General features: G+C 43.8%; 2 protein-coding genes across 2 annotated transcripts; both read left to right on the top strand.

The window, feature by feature from the left end:
• Positions 1–703: 703 nt before the first annotated feature.
• Positions 704–10,249, top strand: LOC306710003 (casein kinase I). Its single transcript, XM_079178366.1, has 11 exons — positions 704–925; positions 3,647–3,737; positions 4,043–4,153; positions 4,350–4,498; positions 5,186–5,414; positions 6,637–6,807; positions 6,957–7,105; positions 7,274–7,469; positions 7,616–7,755; positions 8,399–8,467; positions 8,573–10,249. Exons 2-10 carry the CDS (start codon positions 3,662–3,664, stop codon positions 8,429–8,431), a joined length of 1,254 nt encoding a protein of 417 aa, XP_079034492.1. The 5' UTR covers positions 704–925; positions 3,647–3,661; the 3' UTR covers positions 8,432–8,467; positions 8,573–10,249.
• Positions 10,250–13,723: 3,474 nt separating this feature from the next.
• Positions 13,724–24,143, top strand: LOC306710004 (transmembrane protein 184B-like; the record flags this gene model as incomplete). Its single annotated transcript, XM_079178367.1, has 8 exons — positions 13,724–13,957; positions 16,662–16,827; positions 19,355–19,445; positions 19,576–19,651; positions 19,887–19,978; positions 20,384–20,553; positions 20,691–20,885; positions 21,866–24,143. The coding sequence occupies 8 exons, from the start codon at positions 13,724–13,726 to the stop codon at positions 22,093–22,095; spliced, it is 1,254 nt and encodes a 417-aa protein (XP_079034493.1). The 3' UTR covers positions 22,096–24,143.
• Between the last annotated feature and the right edge of the window lie 294 nt (positions 24,144–24,437).

Genomic DNA, 24,437 nt, shown 5'->3' with positions numbered 1-24,437 from the left:
TGATGAGTATGACAAAGAATTGACATCAAGGGAAAGACGGGTCCACAGAAAAACAAGCCAGTGTGTCCATCTGTTGGCCTCATTACATCCACAAACCAATCCTATTTAACACCCACGTCATCCTACAGTAAGCCGCTGATGACTATGAAATAAGTTACCTTTTCTCATGCAGTTATGGGTTTTCAGTGTCTTAAGTGGACATACTAATAATTCAACTTTATTATAGGCCACTGATTTAAGACCGGTTTGAAAGAATTTCCTCAACATTAACGTTCTCAAATATGTGCAGATAAACATAACCACAATTTGTAGAACACAATAAACTTCCAGATGTATTTGCCTTAAATGATATCACTCAGGAGATTTGCAGCCCTCCACCTTGAGTGATTGAATCACCAGGACATCATATGAGAGATGATTGGTATTTACCAGCTGATAAACTTCAACCACAGGAAAAACACTTTTATTATTATTATTGTTTACTGGCATTAAAGCATGATGATGTATGTGTGTCACTGCTTCTGATAAAGAAAACCAGAACGACCAGATTCACTTTGCAAACTGCATTGTGACTCAAAATGACGTAACATAAATAAACTGGTTAATTAGTGAATGGTCACATTTATAGAGGAAGGAGCAGTTAGATGTGACGGTTCCCTTTAGTGACAGTGAATGACGTCACCGACGTGGTGAACGGGCGCGTTAAGTAACGAGAGGGGGAGACAGAGTGGAGGACGGCCGCCCGTGCTGCTGGAGCTTCTCAGGGACTATCTACAGGGAGTGCAACCGACGACAGAGCTAAGAGCTGGGGGTATGAGAGCCGCCAGAATCCGCGCCCATCCTCCGCAGCCCAGGCCCCTGTCCGACTGACAACCATCGGATCAGAACCTCCACTGAACCAGCTCTCGGACGAACCCAGTATCGGGTGAGTGGTGGGTCGGGGAACCGCAGAAACCAAGGGGGAAAAGGGTCGCCTGATTCGGCCGAATCGGAGTCTCGTATTCACGGCGTACAGAAGAAGGGGGGGGGGGGGAGAGTAGTAGGGATGGCTATCTACACAAGCTAGTACAGCACATTAGTGGGTGCGGTTGTAAGTATGGTCCAAAATGTGGCGAAGTATGATCTAACGTTAGCATACACATGTACGGCTTTATTTAATTTCCCCAAACGATAATGGTGCAGTTGCGTATCACGGTTCGGCTAACGTATTTCCACTAGCTTCCTCTTAGCAGCTAACAGCGGACACACGCAACATTAAATACCCTCTATTGGTATGTTTACTAACGTAACTCACAGAGCCTGCAAATTATACAAAATGTTTTAAAAAGTCAAAGCTGTTATTTTTATTTTTATGAAATGTTCGCTGATATCAGTTCTAGCGTTGTAACGTAACGTCAGATCATAACTGACTTGCTTCTCGACAAATTCAAACCATGAAGGAGCAACGTTGTCTGACATCTTCTATTACCGTTATTAAATATTATACTGTAACTTTGTTTATTGTTAAAGCATTCAGTGTCAAGTCGGTAACACACGAGCTGATTGTGGAGTGACAGCTGCCCGTAGCAGTGCTCTGTTTTTCACGTGACTGTGAAATCCTCTAGCTTTGGGTCTCTGGCACTTCTTTACTCTCTTTTTAGTCGCTTTCGTGTTTGGCACTTTCTCCGTAAGTGGGTCTGACTGATTACACGTAAAGACACGCTAAATGTCATCACACCTGGGATTCATAAGGATGGATGGTTTAACCACAGTCCACTGTCCTGTAGACCGTTACTACCGTAATAGCACACGGTGCGTTATCAGGTGCAACGTGCTTCACATCACACAGGCCAATCTTTAAAGCATCAAACGATGCATTCTCCACCTCGCTGCTAAGTTCTCACTAAGCATGCCATTGCAACACCAATTTGTTCTGGTTTTTAGAGTAAACAAATGAGTGTCTGTGCGAGTGACGACCACATGTACGCAGTCTTTAATATGCTGCAGTTTAAAATTGTGTGTCACCATTCCAGTACCAAGCAATTAATCAATTGGCACTTACTGTGCAGCCCTGTGATTAATGTTGCGCCCATCGGTCCATGGCTACAGCACGTGAGACACCCTCTTGGTGTAATGAAACCCAACCCTCTTATTAACCCAAATCTATCTTCCTCCATCACATCAACGATGGCAGCTTGTCCTCTCATCAGCCAGATGAGAGGTCTAGGTCACGAGGTCGAGGGCATCTTGCAATATGTTGGTTCAGTTGATGGTTTTTTTTTTTTACTTGCACGGGCTGTGCGATGCAGTTTGATCCTTTTTTCTTTTCTTTTTTTTAAAACAAGGCTCAGATTATTCAAGATAAAATTACCAAGTCAGCTATCGTCATCGTTTTTTAAGTAGTTTTAGAACAGAGTTGGTGTCTGCAGTGCTTACAATCAAGCAAAGTAACTTCTGGGATAATTTATGTTGGGACAAAGGAGGCTCTGGATGAAAGCAGACGGAATGCAATGGACTGATCCTGCAGAATTGATGACTCTTCCTCTGCTAGCTTGATTTGGCACGTCCACAAAACTGAGGTTTCTGAGAATGCTTTGTTTCACAATTTCTGAGTTGGTTTGAGACGATTCCTCTAAGGGATGAGGATTGAGGCAAGAATCTGTAACAATGATATGGTCTATTTTAGGACTAGGCAATATATCGATATATGTATTTACATACGTTTATATACATATGTGTGTATGTATATAGAGTAATCTATACGTTTATGTTATTTGAAGATTCAGCCGTGCTGACTCTGGAACGAGAGGTCTCTGTTGCCATAAAGGGTTCAGTTTTGTTTACACAGTGTTTCCAAATTGGTGGTTGAGGAAGCAAATCTCTTTGATAAAAGATGCTCTGCATCGATACGTTCTCGGCAGCACTTTGCTGTCTGAAGTTCGTCGCGCTGAGCTGTCTGAGGGCCTTGACACAGATAGAGCCAGCCAGCGCTCCGCGGCCACTCGTGCCTTCTCTCCCTTGGCAGTGCTCGTACAGAACAGTGGAGAGCTTAGTCTTGCTTTTGCAGTGGCTGCACAATGTGGCGTGGTAGAGAGCGTACTAAATAAATGATGATCCTGCTCCAGCGTCACGTGCAGGTCAGCTCAGAAGACGCACTTCATTTCCTCGTGCGTGTTGCCAAGTTTTAGCACTCATGCAGCAGTTGCATTTCTTCCAAGTTGCAACCGGCATTTCTATTTAGCCCTCGGTTTTTGCTGTCTTTTCTTTCTCCTACCTTCCCTGCTTTATGCTGATCTCACTGCAACCACCTCCCCCTCCCAGCGGACATATAAATCCAATCGTGTGTTTGTGGCGGTTTCTGGAGGCCAGACAGCTAACAGCTAGCCCTGCCCAGGCTACGTTCTCACACAAACACATGGTCAGTGTGTCTGGCCGGATCATCATGTGAGCAGCTGACTGACTCTTGATGATATCTTCACTCTATCTCTCAGGGGGAAGTCGATTTGAAATGTCCTACGCTATATTCAGCTGATTTGCACAGTAGCTCATCCTGTAATGTGTTTGAGTTAGTGGTGTGAGAGAAAAGTGTCACCTCGCAGATGAGCGAGCACTGTGTCATGTGTCCTTAGCCTTCTTCTAATCCTCTCTGTTTGTCTGTTGGCGACAGTGACAACTCGCAAACATGGAGCTGAGAGTGGGGAACAAGTACCGGCTCGGGCGAAAGATAGGGAGTGGCTCCTTTGGTGACATTTACCTTGGTAAGTTGTTTTTTGTGTTTGCATGCCATGTCAAACTTTCCATGTGTCTCTTCTGTTAAGGGTCTTTCCACATTAGTTTTTGGACAGTCTCTCTTTTCGTACTTTTAATTTATCTTATCTTGGCAACAAACCTGATTCTCCTTCATATTCATTCATCATTTGCCTGGTACTGGCACGATTGCAATGGCTCTTACAGCTGTAGTTCAATTCAAGTGTCAAACTACCGGTTATGATAATATTAGTGCAAAAACAAGCTGTCCACATTATGACAATCCTGATAGTTGTACTTTTGTGTGTCTCCTCAGGTGCCAACATTGCCACCGGCGAGGAGGTCGCCATCAAGCTGGAATGTGTGAAGACCAAACACCCACAGTTGCACATTGAAAGCAAGTTCTACAAGATGATGCAAGGAGGAGGTAAAGAGTCAATGCTGCTTTGACAGGCTTGGCAAGATTTCTTCAAGCATTCCTTATCAAATTCTTCTTATCTTTTCAAATTATTGTAATCTAAATCCACGCTGTATTTGATCCAAATAATGGCGAGTAAAATACTATAAACTGCAGGTGTGCCAGACTGCCAGTAAAACAGGTGCTGACTGTGTGTTTGTTCTAGTGGGTATTCCATCGATAAAGTGGTGTGGTGCAGAGGGCGACTACAACGTGATGGTTATGGAGCTGCTTGGTCCCAGTCTGGAGGACCTGTTCAACTTCTGCTCCCGGAAGTTCAGCCTAAAGACTGTCCTGCTTTTGGCGGACCAGATGGTATGACACAACCCCTCCATGTTTACTCACGAGCGGTTTAGAATTAGGACAGTTTCACAAACCCCCCTCAGTAACGGTCCCACTGTGTGAAACAGTTCTGTTTACGAGTAGAACGCAGAGGCGTACTATTTATGATCTCATTAGGTTATGTGCGTGACCTACTTGAATTTATTTATTGGTGCATACTCTCTCTCTCTCGCTCTATCTATATATATATATATATATATATATATATACAGTGTATATATTGCACATGATTCCCCTAAGGCTTCTTTGAAGATTGTAGATGTTTGGTCTCCACTACTCTTGTGCAGCCAGTGTACTCCATAATTCTGGCCTCCTCTTCTTAGACTGTGCTGGCCTAAATGTTTCATTTCATACGTGGCTTGTTCAAACGCTACTCCTCTCACCTTTTGTTCTAACTTGCAGCCAGGTTGCTGTGTCAGTCCTCCATAAGGGCGTTTGACTCTCCACTTATAGCCTGGGGTCATCACCTTCCCTTGTCCTGCCTTCATATATCCTGCTGACCTCCCTTTATGTCCTTAGTTTGCTCAATTTATTGATGTGTTGAGTGCACCCACAACTGCTCGGTGACCAAAAGTTCATGCCACCGTGACGCTGGCCAATGCATCCTTTATTGTGAACCAAAGTGTTTTGTCTCACCTTGTGTTTTTTTTTTTTTTTAAGATAAGTCGCATCGAGTACATCCACTCCAAGAATTTCATCCATCGTGACGTCAAGCCGGACAACTTCCTAATGGGGCTCGGCAAGAAGGGTAACCTGGTGTACATCATTGACTTTGGCCTGGCCAAAAAGTACCGCGATGCCCGCACACACCAGCACATCCCTTACAGGGAGAACAAGAACCTGACTGGCACAGCGCGCTACGCCTCCATCAACACACATCTGGGAATTGGTAAGATACATTGTGTGTGCGTGTGTGTTTGTGTGTGTTGGGCAACAAGAACTGGTGCTAGATTAGTTACTTTTTATGCAGAACATTAGATTAGATCCTTCAGAAGATGGTACTGCTGTTTGTTTTTGACTGTTTAGTCACCACACGCGTGATGTCAGGCAGCTCTGATGTAGACTCATGTGACGAAGGTTTCTAGAAAGCCCCTGTTAGAGCTGTTTGTTTACGTTCTATGTACTACTCCCGTGGCAGAGTGGTTGTCTGAAAGTATGGATAATCCCGACGAAAGCAAACAGAAAGGCAGCAAGATATGTCAGTCAAAAAGAACAAACGGGATGCTACTTCACTACCTTATGATTCACATTGTATGGATAGGAGCGTTCAGCTTACACTTGTGCTTCATCCGGGTCACACCCTCGCTCTACTTTGACAGCTGCCTCCATACACCATGTTAAATGTAATTCATCATCACTTGGCTTAATGGTGATATCTCCCTCTACATGACACGCATCACTAGCCTGGAGGTGTAATGCACTGTACTACGGGCCACATTTTCCCCGTAGGATTTAGTCATTATTGCACTCAAATCCCATTGACTTTTTGCATCTGGAATTCTTACTTTTGCTGTTTTCAGTCAGGAAGCTACAGATTCTAGCTCTACATTCCACAAACAACATACCCATTCCCTCTCGTCCTTCCACTTTTCCCCTGTGGACGTGCCTCCTCTGTGTGTCGTCTTTTTGTTTATACACCCGCTATCAGATCATACAGGGGATGTGAAGGAAGAGAGAGAGAAAGAAGGAATGCCGTGTGGGATGGAAAACAGCTCTGTTGTCATTTCAGTGTAGTGCAGAGCATTTTTATACAGCCAACCATTTAAACACTCGTTATAGTTTACTAGCTGAACAGCTGCAGCCCCAACGAGTAACATCTCTGTGTATTTTGGTAAGATAACGTTGACTTGTAAGTGCTTCAGTGTTCAGGAAGGTATTTTGTTTGCTTTCAAGTGTTGTGTGAGTAACAGGCTTCACAAGTTCCTCTGTCAGAAGTGCCACTATAAGCTGTGACTTGTTGTAATTCCTCAAAGCCACAGCTGATCGACGAGACGGCAGTTTATTTAATAACTTTAAATAGGACTGTGGCAAATGATCCTTTGTCGGAAGCACTAAGCTTGAGATCCCTCTGTTTCTCACTCTTGTATGCACTCTCCCGCTGTTGTTAACAGAGCAGTCCAGACGTGACGACCTGGAGTCTCTCGGCTACGTCCTCATGTACTTCAACCTGGGCTCCCTCCCCTGGCAGGGCCTCAAGGCCGCGACCAAGAGGCAGAAGTATGAACGAATCAGTGAGAAGAAAATGTCCACACCCATCGAGGTTCTTTGCAAAGGATACCCTTGTAAGTGAGATTTCTGTGGTGCCTCTGTATTTGGGGCAGCAACGCACCTGTCGTTCTGAAATGATCTGCAGCAGCAGACACATTTTTCCCTGCTGTTAGAGTGTATTCTGATTTTCTACGCATTGTTTTGCTTATTTATTCTCCTACAGCCGAGTTCTCCACATACCTGAATTTTTGCCGTTCCCTCCGTTTTGATGACAAGCCGGACTACTCTTACCTACGACAGCTCTTCAGGAATCTGTTCCACCGCCAGGGTTTCTCCTATGACTATGTCTTTGACTGGAACATGCTCAAATTTGTAAGTTCCCCGTAAGGTTTTCTCAGTGAAGTATTGATGTTGCCATTTAGCCCTTTCATCACAGTGCTCAAAAACCTCACCTCCAAAAAGCTTGCAACATAACTCGGCCTATTCAAAGCTACGTTTTGTTAATGGAAACGTTTTAACGTGGCTGATCTCATCTCTCAGGGTGCGAGTCGAACAGCCGAGGATGGGGAACGGGAGAGGAGGCCGGGAGATGAGAGGGATGAGCGAATCGGAGGAGTCCCGAGGGGCCCCGCATCGCGGGGCCTGCCCCCAGGACCCATCCCTGCAGCTGCCAACAGAGTCAGGAACGGGCCAGAGCAGGCCATCTCCAACCCCGCCTCACGGGTCCAGCAGTCTGGTGAGTTTTCTGCTGCATTGACTAGATGGTCTGAAACTCCTGCTGTCCGTCTTAACAGAACAATGCCATGCTGACGCCGCAATCGTTTTCCTCTTGAATATCTGCGTCACACGTGGTCAGTTCACAATTTCATGCATCCTTTTCAGGCAACACGTCGCCTCGCGCGATTTCTCGCGCAGAGAGGGAGAGGAAGGTCAGCATGCGGCTCCACCGTGGAGCTCCTGCCAACGTCTCGTCCTCCGACCTCACAGCCCGTCATGACCAATCCAGAATTTCCACATCACAGGTGAGAAAACGCTGTCTGCTCCTTTTTGGTCGGCCATGTTAACACACTGCAATATAATATAATAGTGAACTGAACTACCATCCAGCCCTTCTTCCACCCGCAATTTATTTATACCAAGTAAGATGGTGATAAAATAACAGGAACTCTTTGCGCAATAAAATCCTCATCAATAACAACAGCAAACTAAACTAAAGCCTCGAAAGTGACCCTGGAGCTAAGTCAGCACTTCTTTGACACGGTTAAAAAACACGCTGAACAAATGTAGTACTTGTAGCATGGCTGACTGTTCATACAGTGCACTACTTGAGTATTTTTAAATGAACACATATTTGTTGTGTTGACTCTGTGCTCCAGCGGATGACTTTTGAAACCAGAATCAACTCCACAAGTTTTATGGTCAAGAACTTTTACACTTATGGTCATGTACTGAAGATGTCTTATGAAATCAGTTAGCAAAGCTGTCAGAACAAGTGTTGTTGTCATTGGCCGACAGTCCGCATCATGGCTAAATGTCTCCTGGGAACTGTCCATTTGTATCTCTATGTATGGTTCTGTGTGATGTTGCCTCGATTAGGAGATGGACGTGGTTCCACTGCTGATAATTCCTCCCTTGAGTGAGTCTTCATTCTGTTTGTTCTTGCAGGTCAGCGTGCCGTTTGAGCACATGGGGAAGTAGACTTCTTTTGGCTCTGCATGCACATGAAACTGACAGGTGAGGTCTTATTTCACTCATTCATTCCCGTACTGACTGCAGAGATACAGCACGTACCAATACATCTCCCTCTCTAATAACTTCTCGCTCCTCTTGTCGTTGCAGGGCTGCAAGGTATATTCATCGCTCCGATTTTATTTTTTTCCTTTTGTTTTTACCTTGTCTTATGAAAAGGATGATTGCCAATGGACACATGGATCTTTGGAAAAGGACAGTGAATCTTTTAAAGGATCCAGGGGAGTACGTGGCGGTATCCAACATGCACTCTGTCATGAACCCTTTTTTTTGCTGAACCGTGGACCACCACGAGGCAAAAGGCAAACGACTGACAGTCCTCCACCATTTTTACTCCATGGTTGCTCACACCTGCTCCACTCCTCAAAACATTTCCCTCAGTACCTTCTGTCAGACACATGTGAAGAGCAGTCGGCATCAAAGAAGCGAAAAGGTATCCGGGACATGCGCATGTTTCTCGGTCAACTTTAGTGATTGATATAGGCTTAGTAAAGATTTGTCTTTTTTCAGTTCAACACAGCGAAAAACAACTTTTCAGTGTATGTCACCTTTTTATCTTTCATGAGGATATCTTAAATTGGAGCTTGTTATGAGTTTCCTACCTTTTGGTTATTTTTTGCTAACAGCTAAAAGATGGAACATTTAGGGAGCGGTAGGTGGGAGGGCCGTGGGCAAATAGAAAGGTAGCTTTGAGAAGGATAAGTAAGTGACGTTTTAGCTGTTGTAGAGTAATATTTCTGGTGAAGTAGCAATTGGTGCTTGCTTGCCCTTCATCCACCTTGTGATGATTTACTGTCCCTCAAAACCTCCACCCCCACCCCCCACCCCTTACTTTGCCTGTTTTTACTTGCGTGTTTTCTTTGGTTTTAATGTGGGTAAGGTGAAGAATGACCATAGATATTGCAAAGAAGCACTCCAAGTCTTGAGGGAAGCGCCTCAGGAAATTCTCCGTGTATTTCACCAGAGACCATAGCTGCCCGTTTTGGCTAACAAATAGTGGCTGCAATTTTTATGATAGTTCTAAATGTTACCTTTTTTTTAATTATTCTTTTTGTTATTGGAGGTCATAGGGGAGTGGGCAGGCTCTGTTGGGGGTGACTCTTACGGGGATGGGACATCCAATGATTTTTTTCTTTTTTAATTTTATGTTTACTTCACTGTAAATATTTTTTTATTTTTATGTAAAGCCAAAATGTGGTTATTTGTTTTAAGGCGTAAAGTAGAAAAATGCATACTAATGACATAAATTGGGGCTGGGTTCAGAATTGTAGGTATTTAAAGGACTAAATTGTGGAATAGGCCACTGTTCCTTTGCCAGCTGGGTCAACCATTTTGTGTGTGTGTGTGTGTGTTTGTGAGAGAGAGAGTGATACAGTGAATCCCTGCTAATAATACAATATTCATTTTGTCTTAGTATGCATATTGTTTTATCCCCCTTCTTTGCTATTTATGTTAAACTATATATTTTATTTGTCCGACTTAACTTTCTGTCCTTCGTTCTGCTATTTTTTTGGTTTCATTTCATCTTCCTGCATTGTCTTAGAAGTAGTGTTCAAGGTTTACTTTTTGCCTGTCCCTTTTTGTTCTTACCGTCTAAAGGTTGTCCACCTCATATAATACATAGGGCTTTTAATATTCCTTCTGCACAATGATATGCTAATAGTTTGATGTCACCTTTTTGGATTTTAATCTCCAGCAACCTTGATGATGTCATTCAAAAGAAAAAAAAATAACATGCAATTGCAGGGATGTGTAAATAGCGGTGTACTGTGTGTGTAATTACCTTTGTACAGGCCAACATGACCCAGTGGCATTGTAACTGTTTCGGTTGGGAATGGTAGTAAAGCGGTTGAGTTGATGGGGATTTCACTTTATGTATTGTGTACTGATATCTTGTACAGTTCTTTAACACACTTTATTTACAACAGTATTTGTGTATATTTTATGAAGTAATAAAAATGAATAACGTTGCTCACAACTTGTTTGCTGACCGTTTTCTTACTGCTGCGTAACGACAACATGCAGTGCAGTCCAATCGCAGAGACTCGGGGAAAATCTGAATCGTGACCACGCATGCGCCAACAGCGGAGTTTTTCGGTGGCAGCTGCTGCTGGTTCAGTGAACTGCAGATGGTGATGTGGAGGAAATAACGGAACGGTGTCTCCATCAGCTTTGGACGGGAAATGGCAAGATAAACATTCACCGACATGTTAATGTTGTAGTCGAGTCTGTCGCGTCTTGAGAGCGTGATATATTGCTTTGTTTAGACTTTACGGGGAGAAGCAACGGCAAAGCTCGCGCCAGGCTAGGAGGGCTAGCTAGCGTTAGCTCGGCGCAGTTCACGCACAGCTGCAGACACTTGCCCGCTTTAGAAAAAGAGGCAAGTTTCTGTGGTGCAAGCAATAATACGGTGATAACATGAGTGGGTGGCTGTCGTCTGAATGTTAACGCTCGGTCAATTAACTTTTTCTTCTCTCAAAGGTTTGCAGTCGACTTGCGACGATGAGCTAAAGTGATGCTGTGATTGAAACCAGCGCAGATCAAACAGCAGATGAGGTACGTAAAGCAGCAGGATGGAGTCGTGAGCTCTGAACAACAGCTACCATTTTATTTCAGCTTAGCGTGTTTTTCTCAACTCAGACTGTTTTTAAGTATAATAATCACTGCTGAGGTAAATATTGTCCCTGCAGGATTTATTTTCCTTTTTAAATATGATGTCACCGGTTTTTCTACAATGCAGCACGGCTGCGCGTGTATCGCTCTGAGGGCTGAACGCTGGGCACCCTGCTCTATAATAGCTCCACTTAGAGCAATTAAAACGAGATGCGGTCACTGTAAAGTAGTGATCTCCAGTGCCTCTGATTGAACACGACCTCAATGGCCGGATGCTTTACGGTCTGTTTCAGGCTGGCCTGAGGACGTATGATGGCCTGTCACAAACACTGCTGATTCGATTCAGGTCAAAGTACAATGCATGTGTTCATACCCACCCACGGGTGCTGTCAGCAGGATTGTGAGTTGTTGTCCTAGATCTCTCTTGTCTGTGGCCCACTGGGAAGCACCGAGCGTTGTTGTTGATGCGAATGCTGCTTTTATAGGCTGCAATGAGCTCAGACCTGACCTGTTTTGACCGTTTTTGCATGCATCCAACCAGGGTTGGTAAATACATTAGTACATGCATAAATACCATGATAAATGGTAAGACCCTCCTCAATAACAGTATCTGCACACAGCTGTTAAATAGTCTGCTTAATGTGGATCACATTGAAATGCATTCCTTTGGAATGTCAAACTGGAACTGTCTGCTAAGTCTCACGCATTGCATTAATACAACAAACAAACCTTGAGACTCAACGAATTTCGGATGAGGATCAAGCCACCGCCTTGGTAAAGGGTCTCAATACTCTAACGGGTACCTAATGACCTTTACTAAAGGTAATCTAACGGTAAGGTAATCTAAGACGTTTGACTAAGTGCATTGCGATTAATAATATAATAAATGACGTATGAGACGGCCCAGCCCTTAATTACACCAATTTAAAGAAACTAATAATAAATCGATATTCTGGCTATGTCTTTCTGGTATTAATTTTTTTTAAAACAGTTCCTCTGCCTGAAACATATTCTTGTGTGTGAGACGCTGATGTGTTTCACAGTGACTGCATTGCCACGAGCTGATTGAGGCTTTGGCAAGCAGCATGTGTCATCCATAACCACGTTGAGCGACGGTCTATATTTAGCTGGTGCACAGGGGGGTTTGAAAGTCATTGTGAAATTAGTTTTCCCTGAAAATCAGATTTCCGCCTTCCTGGAATCCACACCAAGACATTTGCGTAGCTGGAGAGATGTCGGTACTGAGGTATCTGCAGTGATTTGATCACGCGGGTGGTGGAGCGACTTTCTGGATGCTTTTGATGTCGCCAGATCCAGCCTTGTTTTCATTTGTCCAAATCAGTGCGGCGTAATCATATGATGACTTGTTTTATTTTCCCCTTCTTATAAATCCTTTTTTGAAATTCAGAGATATGGGGATTTACCAGTGGGAGTGAAATCCTCCCATTCTGCTGACGTGGCACAATTGCGGTGTTAGCATTTGGGTTGATACAGTACAAACCCAATAAAGACAATTCAGCGGGGTTTTGGACTGTGCACTGCTTAGTTTTTTGACAATGAATGTTGAGAAAAAGTGAAGCACAAATGTGCTTAAAGCCACTCGACAAAACTTATCAGACTCAATTCACAAACTTCATAAATCAGTGCTGGAACCGTGCGTAGTGGGGACGCTTTAATGATGAAGGCCCGGCTGTCTTCCAAAGATAACTAAACTAAATTAAACTAAACTAAATGCATAGCATATTCAAATTTAGGGGCAATGCTTGTCTCTTACAACAAACTTATTTCCTTATCTGGAGAAATGGGGGCGTGGCACTATGCTGATTGCAAAAAGCAGCACGAGCCTGTTTAATTTTTCATAATTCTGATTCACTAACATACTCATGCAGAGGTAAGAGCAAAATTGGCCGGTCCACATGTGTGATGAATCCAACAGAAATGTTGCATGGGCACTTGGACACATATTTCTAGGTATTGTCTCCCATCTTTCTCAGCTACAGCTCTGGTGATATGATGTCTCTTTTTTTCATAAAACAAAGATTTGTGTCGAACAGAAACACCATTATCCATCTTAGGGATCAGACATTTGCATGAGGTTACATACGTTTTACAATTGTTTTACAGTTTATTCCAGTTTTAGGTCTTATTGCATCGTCTACCTACGGCCACACGCCACAGTCTCCTGAGCCTGAAGTTTGGTGCTGATTTGTGGAAAAGTGTTTCATTACTCTGAAGACGGATATCTTTTAGTATTTAGCATCACTTCTTCTTCCTCCCTCAGCAAAGCACAGGGAAAAAGAAAGGGAGAAATTGGGTCAGCAGCTTTGATCTTATTGCTGTCGCACTGATGTTGTATGGTTTTCACCACCTACCTTATGTCCCCTGATTCTTTACTGCTCTTTATCTGTTTTCTTATTTTAACATCAGCGGATGTTGGCTTGAGATTTAGGCTGTTCAGGCCTGTTGATACATGTTCCAGATTCATTCAGGCTCTATAAGCTGGAGCGCTAGGTTGTGCAGCTGCTTGTTGTTGTTCGTAGGATACTACATATTCAAAATGTAGAGGTAAAATTAGGTTGCATTACCTTATTTTTATATAAGCCTCATATACATCCTTTCCTCATACAGATGGGTCCACTTTGGCAGCGAGACCTCACCCTGGCAGAGAGGTTGGGGAATGACTCTCCAGTCGGCTTCGCCCCGGGGCCCCCGGCCACGGTGGCCCCGCAGCAATCCAACTCCTCCTGGGTGCCAGAAGCACCGGTGGTCACACCACAAGAGCCAATTTTCCTCATGACCGCCACTGCCCAGACTATATCGGGGTTTTTCGTATGGACAGCTCTTCTGATCACATGCCACCAGGTAAGGAAGAGAGGTCCGGGTCAATATTCATGAGTTTACATTATTGCTGGAGCCGGCATGCAGAGGGACACCCCATTGCTAACGCTGCGGTCTTATTGAAATGAATGAGGCATTTTATTTTATTTTGTCTACGCTGTACTATTATCAGTGGGAACACAGCATTAGTATCCTATCTGCTTGGTGTGGTAGCTTCTGTTTTCATGTCTTTGCCCAGGGTTAAGCTTGAGTACTTGGAGAAAACTAATCTCGCTCATGGTCTTTCAGGTCCACCCACCTTTCTGCCTCTTTTTCTTTACCCTTCATGTAAGGAAGGTAGGTTTGTTGAGTACAAATTGCTCCTTGTAAGCAAAAAAAAAAACAGTAGACTCATTCACACCCAGGAGCATTTTTCCACGAGTGTCTGTTAATCTAAGGCCGTATGCACGCTCACACACGAAACACATGCATGCAGTTAAAAAAAGTTTCCCATCCTGTGGGGAGAAAGCGTCACATTTTCCATGTAGCTAGTTCAGACTACTTGTTGCACATTGGTTTAACACTGAGCACGCATATTTATGCTTCAGACACATTAAGTGTTTGTGTGAATGGAACCTATAAAACCGTTTCACATTGAAAAACTGTTTTCAGGGAAGTTAAGCATCAGAGTAAGTAGCACATCTTCAGCATTAAGCATTAGACACGCATGATAGGACTGCCTCTCAAACTATCTTCCTAGTTTTTTTACAGAATTTATTTGAAAGCCAACAGTAGAGAAATGAAAAGAGATGATAAGAAACGAAATGTAACAAATGCCCATGGCCGGTGGAGAACCAGAGATGTTGATGCCCCAACACATGGAGCCCCCACGAGCCCAGTTTGATTGACCGAGGTTTGATTATTCCCCCTGAAACACAACTAACATGTGCCAGATACCTCGGGTAGCGTGGCCATAGCAGAGTGCGCTGTTTGTCTGAAGCTTCTAGAAGAATCTACAATAGGGTTAGAAAATATCGACTACGGGACGAAAAGCTACAAGAAAATCAAGTTGTAAAGGGATATACTTTAGTTTCCTGTGTTTTGACAGTGAGCAGAGTGTTGCCAATCTCTAAAGTTGGAGGTGTTTGTTTAGTGATAGTGGTGCAGATAAGTGCAGTATAGTGCATAAGTGCTGTTTGTTTGTGTCAGTTTATCAGCCCCCATGTAACAGAAGTTTATTACTAAACATACCTTTTATGTAAGTGAGATGGACTCTACCCCGAGGCACAGGTTAATGATTCGTCCTCTATTGTTCTTCACATACAGGCTTAAAGAAGAGCCTTCTGTCACTCTGGCAACAAGTGCTCCTAGCTCGACTTCGACATGAAAGAGACGGGGATGTGTGCGTTTGTGTGTTTGTGTGTGTGTGTGGAGGAGGGTCACCTAGCAACAAGCCCTGTGAGCGGAGTGCACTGTCTCGCTTGGCGTATTGTCGCCCACTGTTTGTTATGCTACCAAAGGTGTGTGTCTGTTTACAGACCAGGAAAGGTGATCGGTGCGACATTGTGTAAGTGGAGAGGAGCCGGATGAAGCACACAGAGGCGCCCGCCCTGCTCTTTCCTGCCGTCTGCTGCTCTCAATAGGAGTGATAAAAGCTCAGTGTCAGTTACCCGGAACAGCCCATGTGTCGGTGCACACCTTCCAGACTCACAGCACTCCAACGTCCGACTAAAGCAAATGTAACCTGGCTGCACTCTGACCTGCTCAGACAAACTAGAGCTTGGCATGCAGGTTTCATGAGGTAGAGATTTAAACCCATTTATCCTCCACGTCCTTCAATTAAACATCTTACCTAAAAGCCACCAGCACAAGAGAAAAAAACAGGAAGAGAAACGAGAGATAAATAAATGATGTTCCTTCACTCCTAGTTTCACCCATCTACACTCACACATTCCACATGCACCCACAACCTCCCACCAAGCAAAAAACACCACCCAGACCCACTTCCCCTCACATGGTTTCACGCAGTGAGCCTTGAGGACAGTTTGGTCCGAGCATACAGGAATTGTAGCAGGACACATTTTTGCCCTCTTTCTGAACGAGTACATGGGTCCCAAAATATACAGACCACAGAAAAGACCTCCCCCGACTTTCCACAGAGCACATTCAAGACGTCAAGCACAGGTGCAACACGGGTACATTTAACAAACGCATGTTCGACAGTCTCAGGTATTTTACAAAAAGGGCAACCCCCCACGCATATTTGAGTCAACCTTTGCCAAGAAAGTGTTTGTTACCAAGGCACCATGTTAAACCCTCCAGTGTAAATCTCCTGTCCTCTTTTAGAGTGATATCTTTATAAAGCACCTTGTACCTCCACCTGTGCCTCGCCATGCTCTGCTGTTGTAGACAAGTTCAAAGTGAATACCTGCTGTTTTTGTATTGCTTATCCCGCAAAAATGTGGTCTTACGCCTAAAGACCATGCTGCATTCGGTCACCATCCACACATATGGACATACAGCATTATTATTACCAACTGGGACGGTGTGTGAGGCTCTGGGAGTGGCTCATTTGTGCACCAAATTTGCGACAGAATCGTAAAACAACATTGAATCGATATTTGCTTTTCTCTAGCTAAAGCATATAAATAAAGCCACTGGTGTTTTTGTACACATTGCAAAGTCCCGGTTAGATAATGGCGTCTTTCATCATTGTATGTTCTTAGATTTCTTCTTCTTTCTCTTTTAGATCTACATGCACCTGCGTTACTACAGCTCTCCAAACGAGCAGAGGCACATAGTTCGGATCCTCTTCATTGTCCCCATCTATGCCTTCGACTCCTGGCTCAGCCTCCTTTTCTTCACCAACGAGGAGTATTATGTGTACTTTGGCACAGTCCGAGACTGCTACGAAGGTGAGTGGATGGAGGAACGCCGTGCAATACGCCGCCACGCTGGCAAGTTGTGCCGCAGGCTGGATTTAGTGCTGCCATATTTGGCAAGCGGCAGAATATCGTGTGTGTGTGTGTGGGGGGGGGGGTCCAGTGTCTTTTGACTCCCAGCAGAAACAAGGGTGTGAGAATGAACATGATGCGATGCCCCAGCGGCAGATGGCCTTTGCAGTGTCTTCATTTACAAAGGTTGCCATATTTGTCCTCGTGTCTCCGTGGCCTCTCGGGGTTGCAGGGGAGGGGGAAACCTGTTTCCTAGCAACTGCAGGAAAACGCGCAAATCCTTGAGAAGACTTTGAAATGGCAATTCACTTGATGAGCAGAATCAGATAAATCGCAAGCTTGTTCTTTTTTCCATCCCTCACGGTGCCCGTTAACAATTTTTAGAACAATTAAGTATAAAACAAGCAATTATACATCATACTGTGGTTGTGTTTGAGGCAATTTGCTTTTAGTGTCCCATCATCACATCGGCTTCATGAGGATAATTGGCTGAGCGTGCTTTTAGCGCTGAAACTAGTAGTTGATCTGCAGGAAGCTGCTTCAAGCCTCTCATTGTGAGGATTTGCTTAAACTGTTGGTTATTATTTTCCTCTTATCTTATATATTAAACAATACATTTTTTCATCAAAACCATACTTGACAGACAGATTAATACAAATCAAAAATACTGGTTCGTTGCACCCGAGCACACATTAATAATGTCACGTGATGTGCAAGGCTGCTGTGAGCGGTGGAAGAGAACAGGTGTACAATGAGAGATGGCACGGTCGGGGCAGCACCTGTGGCCTTGGGCCAGTGTATTGTTAAATTGTGGAGGATCTACTGCAGGTAAAAAGTAACATATACACACTGTTATACTCGTGCACACTCATGCTGTCTGTCTCTGCTTCACAAGCTCACTCAGCTACCAGGTGACTAGTATGAGTTCATAAACACCTTAAAATGTACTTTGAGTTCAGGCCTAATGGCCACACCTTTGCACAAATACTATGCACCTTTATGGCTAATCAAAAGTTGCACATCTGGGGCCGTTATGTGCTTGTTACTGTACTTCTGTGAAAGATGTGCCAAGTACTATACCTCCTCTTATTTGTCTTTGGGAGTGGATCACGATCCAGTAGATATTACAGAATGAATAAATGGTAGAATAATGTGTGAAAGTAGAGGTTACTGTTATGCTATTGGATATGCAAGTCCAAGACAACTATCTGTATAGAGGCACAGTATTGACATGGAGAGCTTACACATCTAGATTAAGACATGTATATGTTGTTGCTCTCATTGAGCAACACTCGTGGATATTTATGCTCTCAATGTGCATCAAAGTCATCCGCCAGCGCCTTTCAAGCTAAAAGCAGTGAAAGTACACTTTTAGTTCTGCAACATTAACAAAGCCAGCACTGTGCTGACTGGCTCCTGGCAGGGTTGCCTGTGTGCTACAATCCCAGGCTCACTTTGAAAACTGAGCCACTTTAAACCGCAGTGAGAGCGGAGGCAGTGGGGAGCCGGTCTCTGTGGGTTACCCTTAAATTAGCCTGAGAACACCTGGGGCAGCAGACGAAAAAACACTCCGCTCGCTCAGGGACTCCAATTACTGGGTACGCAGTCCAGTCAGGTTTATTTAAATTATATATGACTTCTTAATAAAGTGTCCAATAGATTCCAAGTGTTTGCAGAATAGCCAGTGAATTATTGACCAGTACACCGGATATGACGCGTCTGTGCACTGTAAGCTGTGTGCTTTTTAGGGACTACTTTATGTTGATGTCATTGCATTTATCAATCAGCACCACTGACAACAGACGTTTCAGAAGCAACCAGTGGAGCTGTCTGCATTGATGGAAGACCAAAACATCACATGTTCCAATGTGATTTTTCTCTTTATTAGTTATGCAACACCTTACATGAGTGAATGTCATTCTATTCAACAGCGTCTCCACAGGCGGCTTCACCTCTGCTCCCGGCATTAGGGAACTATACCTTACAATTACGCTTGGGCTTATACCTCACTCACAACATTACACACTCGTCTCTAAGCCGGCCGATTGGGGGTGACTCACCTTTCTGCCTGGAAGTGGCACGCTCGGCAGTTCTGGAACAAAAATCGGCAAAACATAACTGCAATCATGACGGAGCGTTGACAACACTGCGTGACGAACCGGCCGCTGCTATAACTGCTTTTCGGAGGCTGTTAGAAAATGTCCAGTGTTTCCAGACCCACGTCAGCAACTTTGACATGATATTTTTGTAAAACCTTGGTATAGATGCATTTAGGTTCAGGGTCTCTGCTCAGTTACTGTTTAACCAATCTGAGGCCTAAATTACCTTCAGGTCTTCATCTGCTAGAGCGAGTTGCTCTGAAGCCAAGATCGGTTCATCCTCTACTGTCCTAACAAACAGGCTGTTTTAATGCCTGTGAATCTGGAAGTGATTTCACACAGACACTAATGATCGCTCTAATTCTTCTTCAATGTGTGACACTCTTCAGCCTTTGTCATCTACAACTTCCTGAGTCTGTGTTACGAGTATCTGGGAGGAGAGAGCGCCATCATGGCTGAGATCAGAGGGAAACCTATTGAGTAAGTGCTCTCCTCTTCCCTTTTTTGATTCCATTCTCTTTCCTTCCAATTAGTCTCTTTATTGTTAGTTATTTCATGTTAAAGTCGCTTGTCTACTCCTACGACAATGTTAACCTTTCCTTCCCTTTAGGTCAAGCTGTGTGTATGGGACCTGCTGTCTGTGGGGAAAGACGTACTCCATTGGTTTCCTCCGGTTTTGCAAACAGGTACCGATCACTCTCTTGGCTCATAGACTGCACACTGTGTAATAGGTTTTTAGCACTATATATTAGTTTTTTCTGTACATATTTCCTTTATGTCTCATTGAGAATTGCTCGTTTTCAGAAGCTTTACACTCAGTTTTGACATTTTGATGAAGACTATGAGTGAGTGGGGCTTTTTACTGACCTGCTATTTTCTCCTGACTCTATTTTTTTTTTCCTCTCACTCTTGCTTCTTCAGGCCACTCTCCAGTTCTGCGTGGTGAAACCCCTGATGGCAGTGATCACTGTCATTCTGCAGGCCTTCGGGAAATACAAAGATGGAGACTTTAAGTAAGTATTCCACATTCACAGCATAGGCATCTTCTTGAGTCGTGATCTATTTTGTTCCGACTTGTCGTGTCGCACTGCTGTAGACGCCGACCAACTTCAGCAAAAGGTCTTGTCAGACCACAGTGGCTGAGCAGCAACCCAGAGAAGTTATATCATTAATGAGTAAATCCCTAATGAGGGCCTGTAAAAACAGAAAACATCAGGAGTGCTGCTCTACAGTAAAGCTTTATGTAAACATCATCATCATCCTACACAATGAAGAGCTGCATCTTCTCCAGACACTAAAGGGTTTTAACGATTTGCCCAAATGAGAAACATGAACCTGCCTCGTGTAGGTTCAAGTTGATTGTGAGTCAGCTTTACGTCTTGTGTGTCACCGCTAAAGCACATTCTTTCTTCCTCCAGCGTGGCTAGCGGCTACCTGTATGTGACCATCATCTACAACGTCTCCGTCAGCCTGTCGCTCTACGCTCTCTTCCTCTTCTACTTCGCCACGCGTGACCTGCTCGTCCCCTACAACCCCATGCTCAAGTTCGTCATGGTCAAATCGGTCATCTTTCTCTCCTTCTGGCAAGGTAAGAGGTCCGCCTTCTCAACACAGAGCAGCCCGTAGGTGTGTTTCTATCAACATATTGAGAATGTCAAAGAAAATGCATAATTACACACTGCAGCCCTTTTTCTCTCACCGCTGTCTCTCGTCTGTCTGACTCAGGCATGCTGCTGGCCATCCTGGAGAAGTGCGGCGCCATCCCTCAGATCAACTCGGCGGACTTCTCTGTGGGCGAGGGAACGGTTGCCGCTGGTTACCAAAACTTCATCGTCTGCATTGAGATGTTCTTCGCTGCCGTTGCTCTGCGCCATGCCTTCACTTACAAGGTCTACATGGATAAAAGACTGGACTCGTATGGTAAGGGAGGCATTAAGAGGCCGGCGTGAGATCAGAGCATTAAAGCTAAATAATGTAGAGAATGAGAGAAGAGAGTCTGTATGTTATAGTGTAGCATTATAATCGGTCTGCTCTGAATGAATGGTCCTCGATATGGACTTGATTTCTGCAGTCTGATGTGACCTCACTCATGTGTCCCAACCTATTTTACTTTGATTCCTCTCTCTATATATGTTGAGTCCTTCTCTTCTGCTTTTCCTTCATTTTCATCCTGACTTTCTTATGTTCTTTGTCTCTCTTTGTCTCCTTTTCCCTTCTCTCTCTTCTTCACTGTGCTGCGCTGAAAGGCTCCTTTCCTATCTATGGACAGTACGGTAGGTCTGATGTTCGCTGTGTTTCGTCTGTATCTACCACAGTTTGTCCCCAGAAGTGCTCATTCTTTGCCCGTTGGTGTTTGAATGTGGTTGAATGTCCATTACTTTAACATTTTTTTTCAGTTCAGCATGAGTTCAATTTACTCATTTAAAATCGTGGCTGTCTTGTTTTGTGTCTTGATGTTCATTTTGCAGCCGGTGACGTCAGTCCTTGATCATTTTGCTTGTCTGTGTTCCTACCCAAGGCTGAGTGGTCTCCTCTAATCCTCTCTCTCCCAGCAGTGAAACAATAAGAACTGAAGCAATGTAAATTAGTGTAACCTGATGTTAAATCATCACCTGCCTACTGCCTCGTGGTATATTGCTTTTTATGTCATAAAATGTGCATTCATCTTGACCTCCAGTTATATCATACTACCTACAGTTGCTTTATCATATAATCTGCCTGTCTCTGGCATTCAGGGAACACAATTATATTTTTTAAATAAAAAAGAATTCCCTTGACAGTTAGAAGGAAACACAGCCTTGCAATTTTCTCACTCATCGTCCGTCACTTTCGTATATCCCACATCCCTCCCAGTCCACTTCTGTGTCTCTTTATTGATATTCTAACCTCCCCCCCTCCAGGCCGCTGTGCCCCAATGAAGAGCATCTCCAGCAGCCTGAAGGAGACCATGAACCCAGGGGACATGGTCCAGGATGCCATCCACAACTTCTCCCCGGCTTATCAGCAGTACACCCAGCAGTCCACACTGGAGCGAAGTGGGGGGCCACCCTTCTCCCGCAGCCACAGTAACCTCAGCACCCACGGGGACAACGAAAAGACCCTGCTGCTCAGCTCTGACGACGAGTTCTGAGACTCAAACACACACTCACTCTGCTCCCGTAGCCCGTGTTGGATTTGTATCACCAGTGTGAGACGAATCAGATCTTTTTGTTGGTACCTTAACATGGAAGATCAGATTCAGTTTTAGTTTTATTTTACATTTAGACAACAATGAAAAGATCAGATATATCTCAGATTTATAAAAACATAGGTACCAGACTGTGGGAAGGGATCGAGAGTTTTTACGAGGAAAGAGAGGTAATAACAGAGGTTGGAGAAGTTGTTTCAAATAAAGTCAGAGAAGTCCAGATGTTCAGACAGACATTAGATGTATGAACTGGTTATTAAATGGTCAGTTGTCATTTGTGTTGATGTCATAGAAGCCATTACTGACAGAACATGGTACAAATAACCGTGCCTGCATACAGCGTCCTTATGATGCACTTTAAGCACCACAGCATAAATACATAAAGATATGAGAGATATAAGGTGTATGCCAGAGCAAATAAGTGCCATCTACATCTGAAACACATGGCCTCAGTCTTCATATAGATTCTTACTCCAAACTCCTCCTCGCCCCTCTGCCAGTTCTGCCTCTTACCGAATCATTGCCAAATAGGAGTACACTGTGCTCCAGTCAATGAGACGCACTGTCTTAAGATTTAGAATCGATTTATAGTCAAGCAAAGCGACGGAGCCTTTGAATTGGCTTGATTTTAATATATAAGAATTGAATCACATTTTTCTTGTCTAAATGTTGTATGACCTTGAAGGTGTAACTCATTTAAAGAGTAGTTTGTTGGAAGATTGTTATTCCAGAAAGCGTTATGAATATTCTGTTTGTTCTCCTTTTGTTATGGGTTCATGTGAACCAGAGACTCTAAAGTGTAATCGCATGACTCCAGCTGTTGGCTCCGCGTGCAATGTTGCTGTTTGTGGAGCACCGAGAGGGAGCAGCTGTAGGAGGGATGTCAGTGCGGGCAGGGCGACTGACGGAAGGACAACGCCCACGCAGATTACAGATTACTGAAGAAGCAGCGCTTCCCAGCTGTGATGTGCTGCGGCTTGTAATCCCATAATTAAATCCAGCACAGATCAGGCCTGCCTCTGCTGGTGGTGTTTATAAGGGAATCACTGCTACAGTAGTGAGTTAGTCTGGTCGACGGTCAACAGAGACAGATGAGGCCGCTCAAAGAGTCTCAGTGCAGACAAGGCTTTAAATTAGACTCATCTGGAAAAGGAATACATGGGCATTAAAATGATGTATGCAAGCTGCACATAGACTGGTTCAGAAGCACACTATAGCAGTGATGCAGGGTAGGAAAATAAATCCTCAAGTGAGCCAGAGCCTTCAGGTCTGCCCGTCATCCTCTGTTTCCCATTGGTAGAGTTAATTGTTCATCAACTGATGTTGAATATGCGTTTTAGCAGGGGCCAGTATAGAAGCTGCTTGTGGTCGTGTACGTTTGATGGCAGAACACATTAATATAAATGCTGACTAGATCATTTGACAGGTGACTTTAGGCCCGATGCTGACGCTAAATGTGTGATCATTGGTTTCCTCTTATGTTAAGTGCATAGTACAAACTCATTTTACGGATTGACTCAATTCTGTAAACTGAAAGTAAACAGTGAAGTCCTTGTTTGTGATGAATGTAGTCCAAGTGAAAAATTGGAATCTCCTAAATTGGAAAATCGTGTTCAGTTAGCGGAATAATGAAAGTGTTAAAGTTTCCTGCTGTGACTGCTAAATTATATCCTAGTCACTGGCTTTTACTCTGCCCCGAGTTAACAGCGTGTCCAACTCAAGCATCTTCATTCAAAACACTATCAAGTAACAGTTTTGATACTGTGATTTAAAAGCTGGATATTAATCACAAAGGTGAGAATATAAAACCGGGAAATATTACACCAGAAAGGAGGGGATGTTGTAAATAGAGAAACTCTGTGGAAGCACTGTGAAACATTCATGATGATGTAATGGCATTGCTTGGTGTAGTGCTTGGGTTTAATAGTTTAATTTTCATATATTCTGTTGTACACTTTTTAATTTGTATATTGGCAATATTATCTCTTGTTTTGATGCTATAATGGTTTCTGTTGTTGAAAAGGAAATAAAATACAAAATGCAAAAAAGACATTTCTGCCAGGTTTTTGATCACGTCGGCTTGTAGACGCCATCATCACAATATAACATACAAATATCTTGTTACAATGATTTTACTTTTATGAATCACAAAATAGTGTGTGTCATCCAGAAATGTGTCTAATTTTACTTTCAAATGAAATCAGTTGATTTAAAGGGCAGATATGAAGCGGACCAAAAGAAAAAGGACTGACGCTCAATCATACGTGGGGGCGGGGCTTCCCAAG

The sequence above is a fragment of the Pholis gunnellus genome, assembly GCF_910591455.1.
Source record: "Pholis gunnellus genome assembly, chromosome: 17".
Classification (NCBI taxonomy): domain Eukaryota; kingdom Metazoa; phylum Chordata; class Actinopteri; order Perciformes; family Pholidae; genus Pholis; species Pholis gunnellus.
This window is presented reverse-complemented; position numbering and strand designations above follow the sequence as displayed.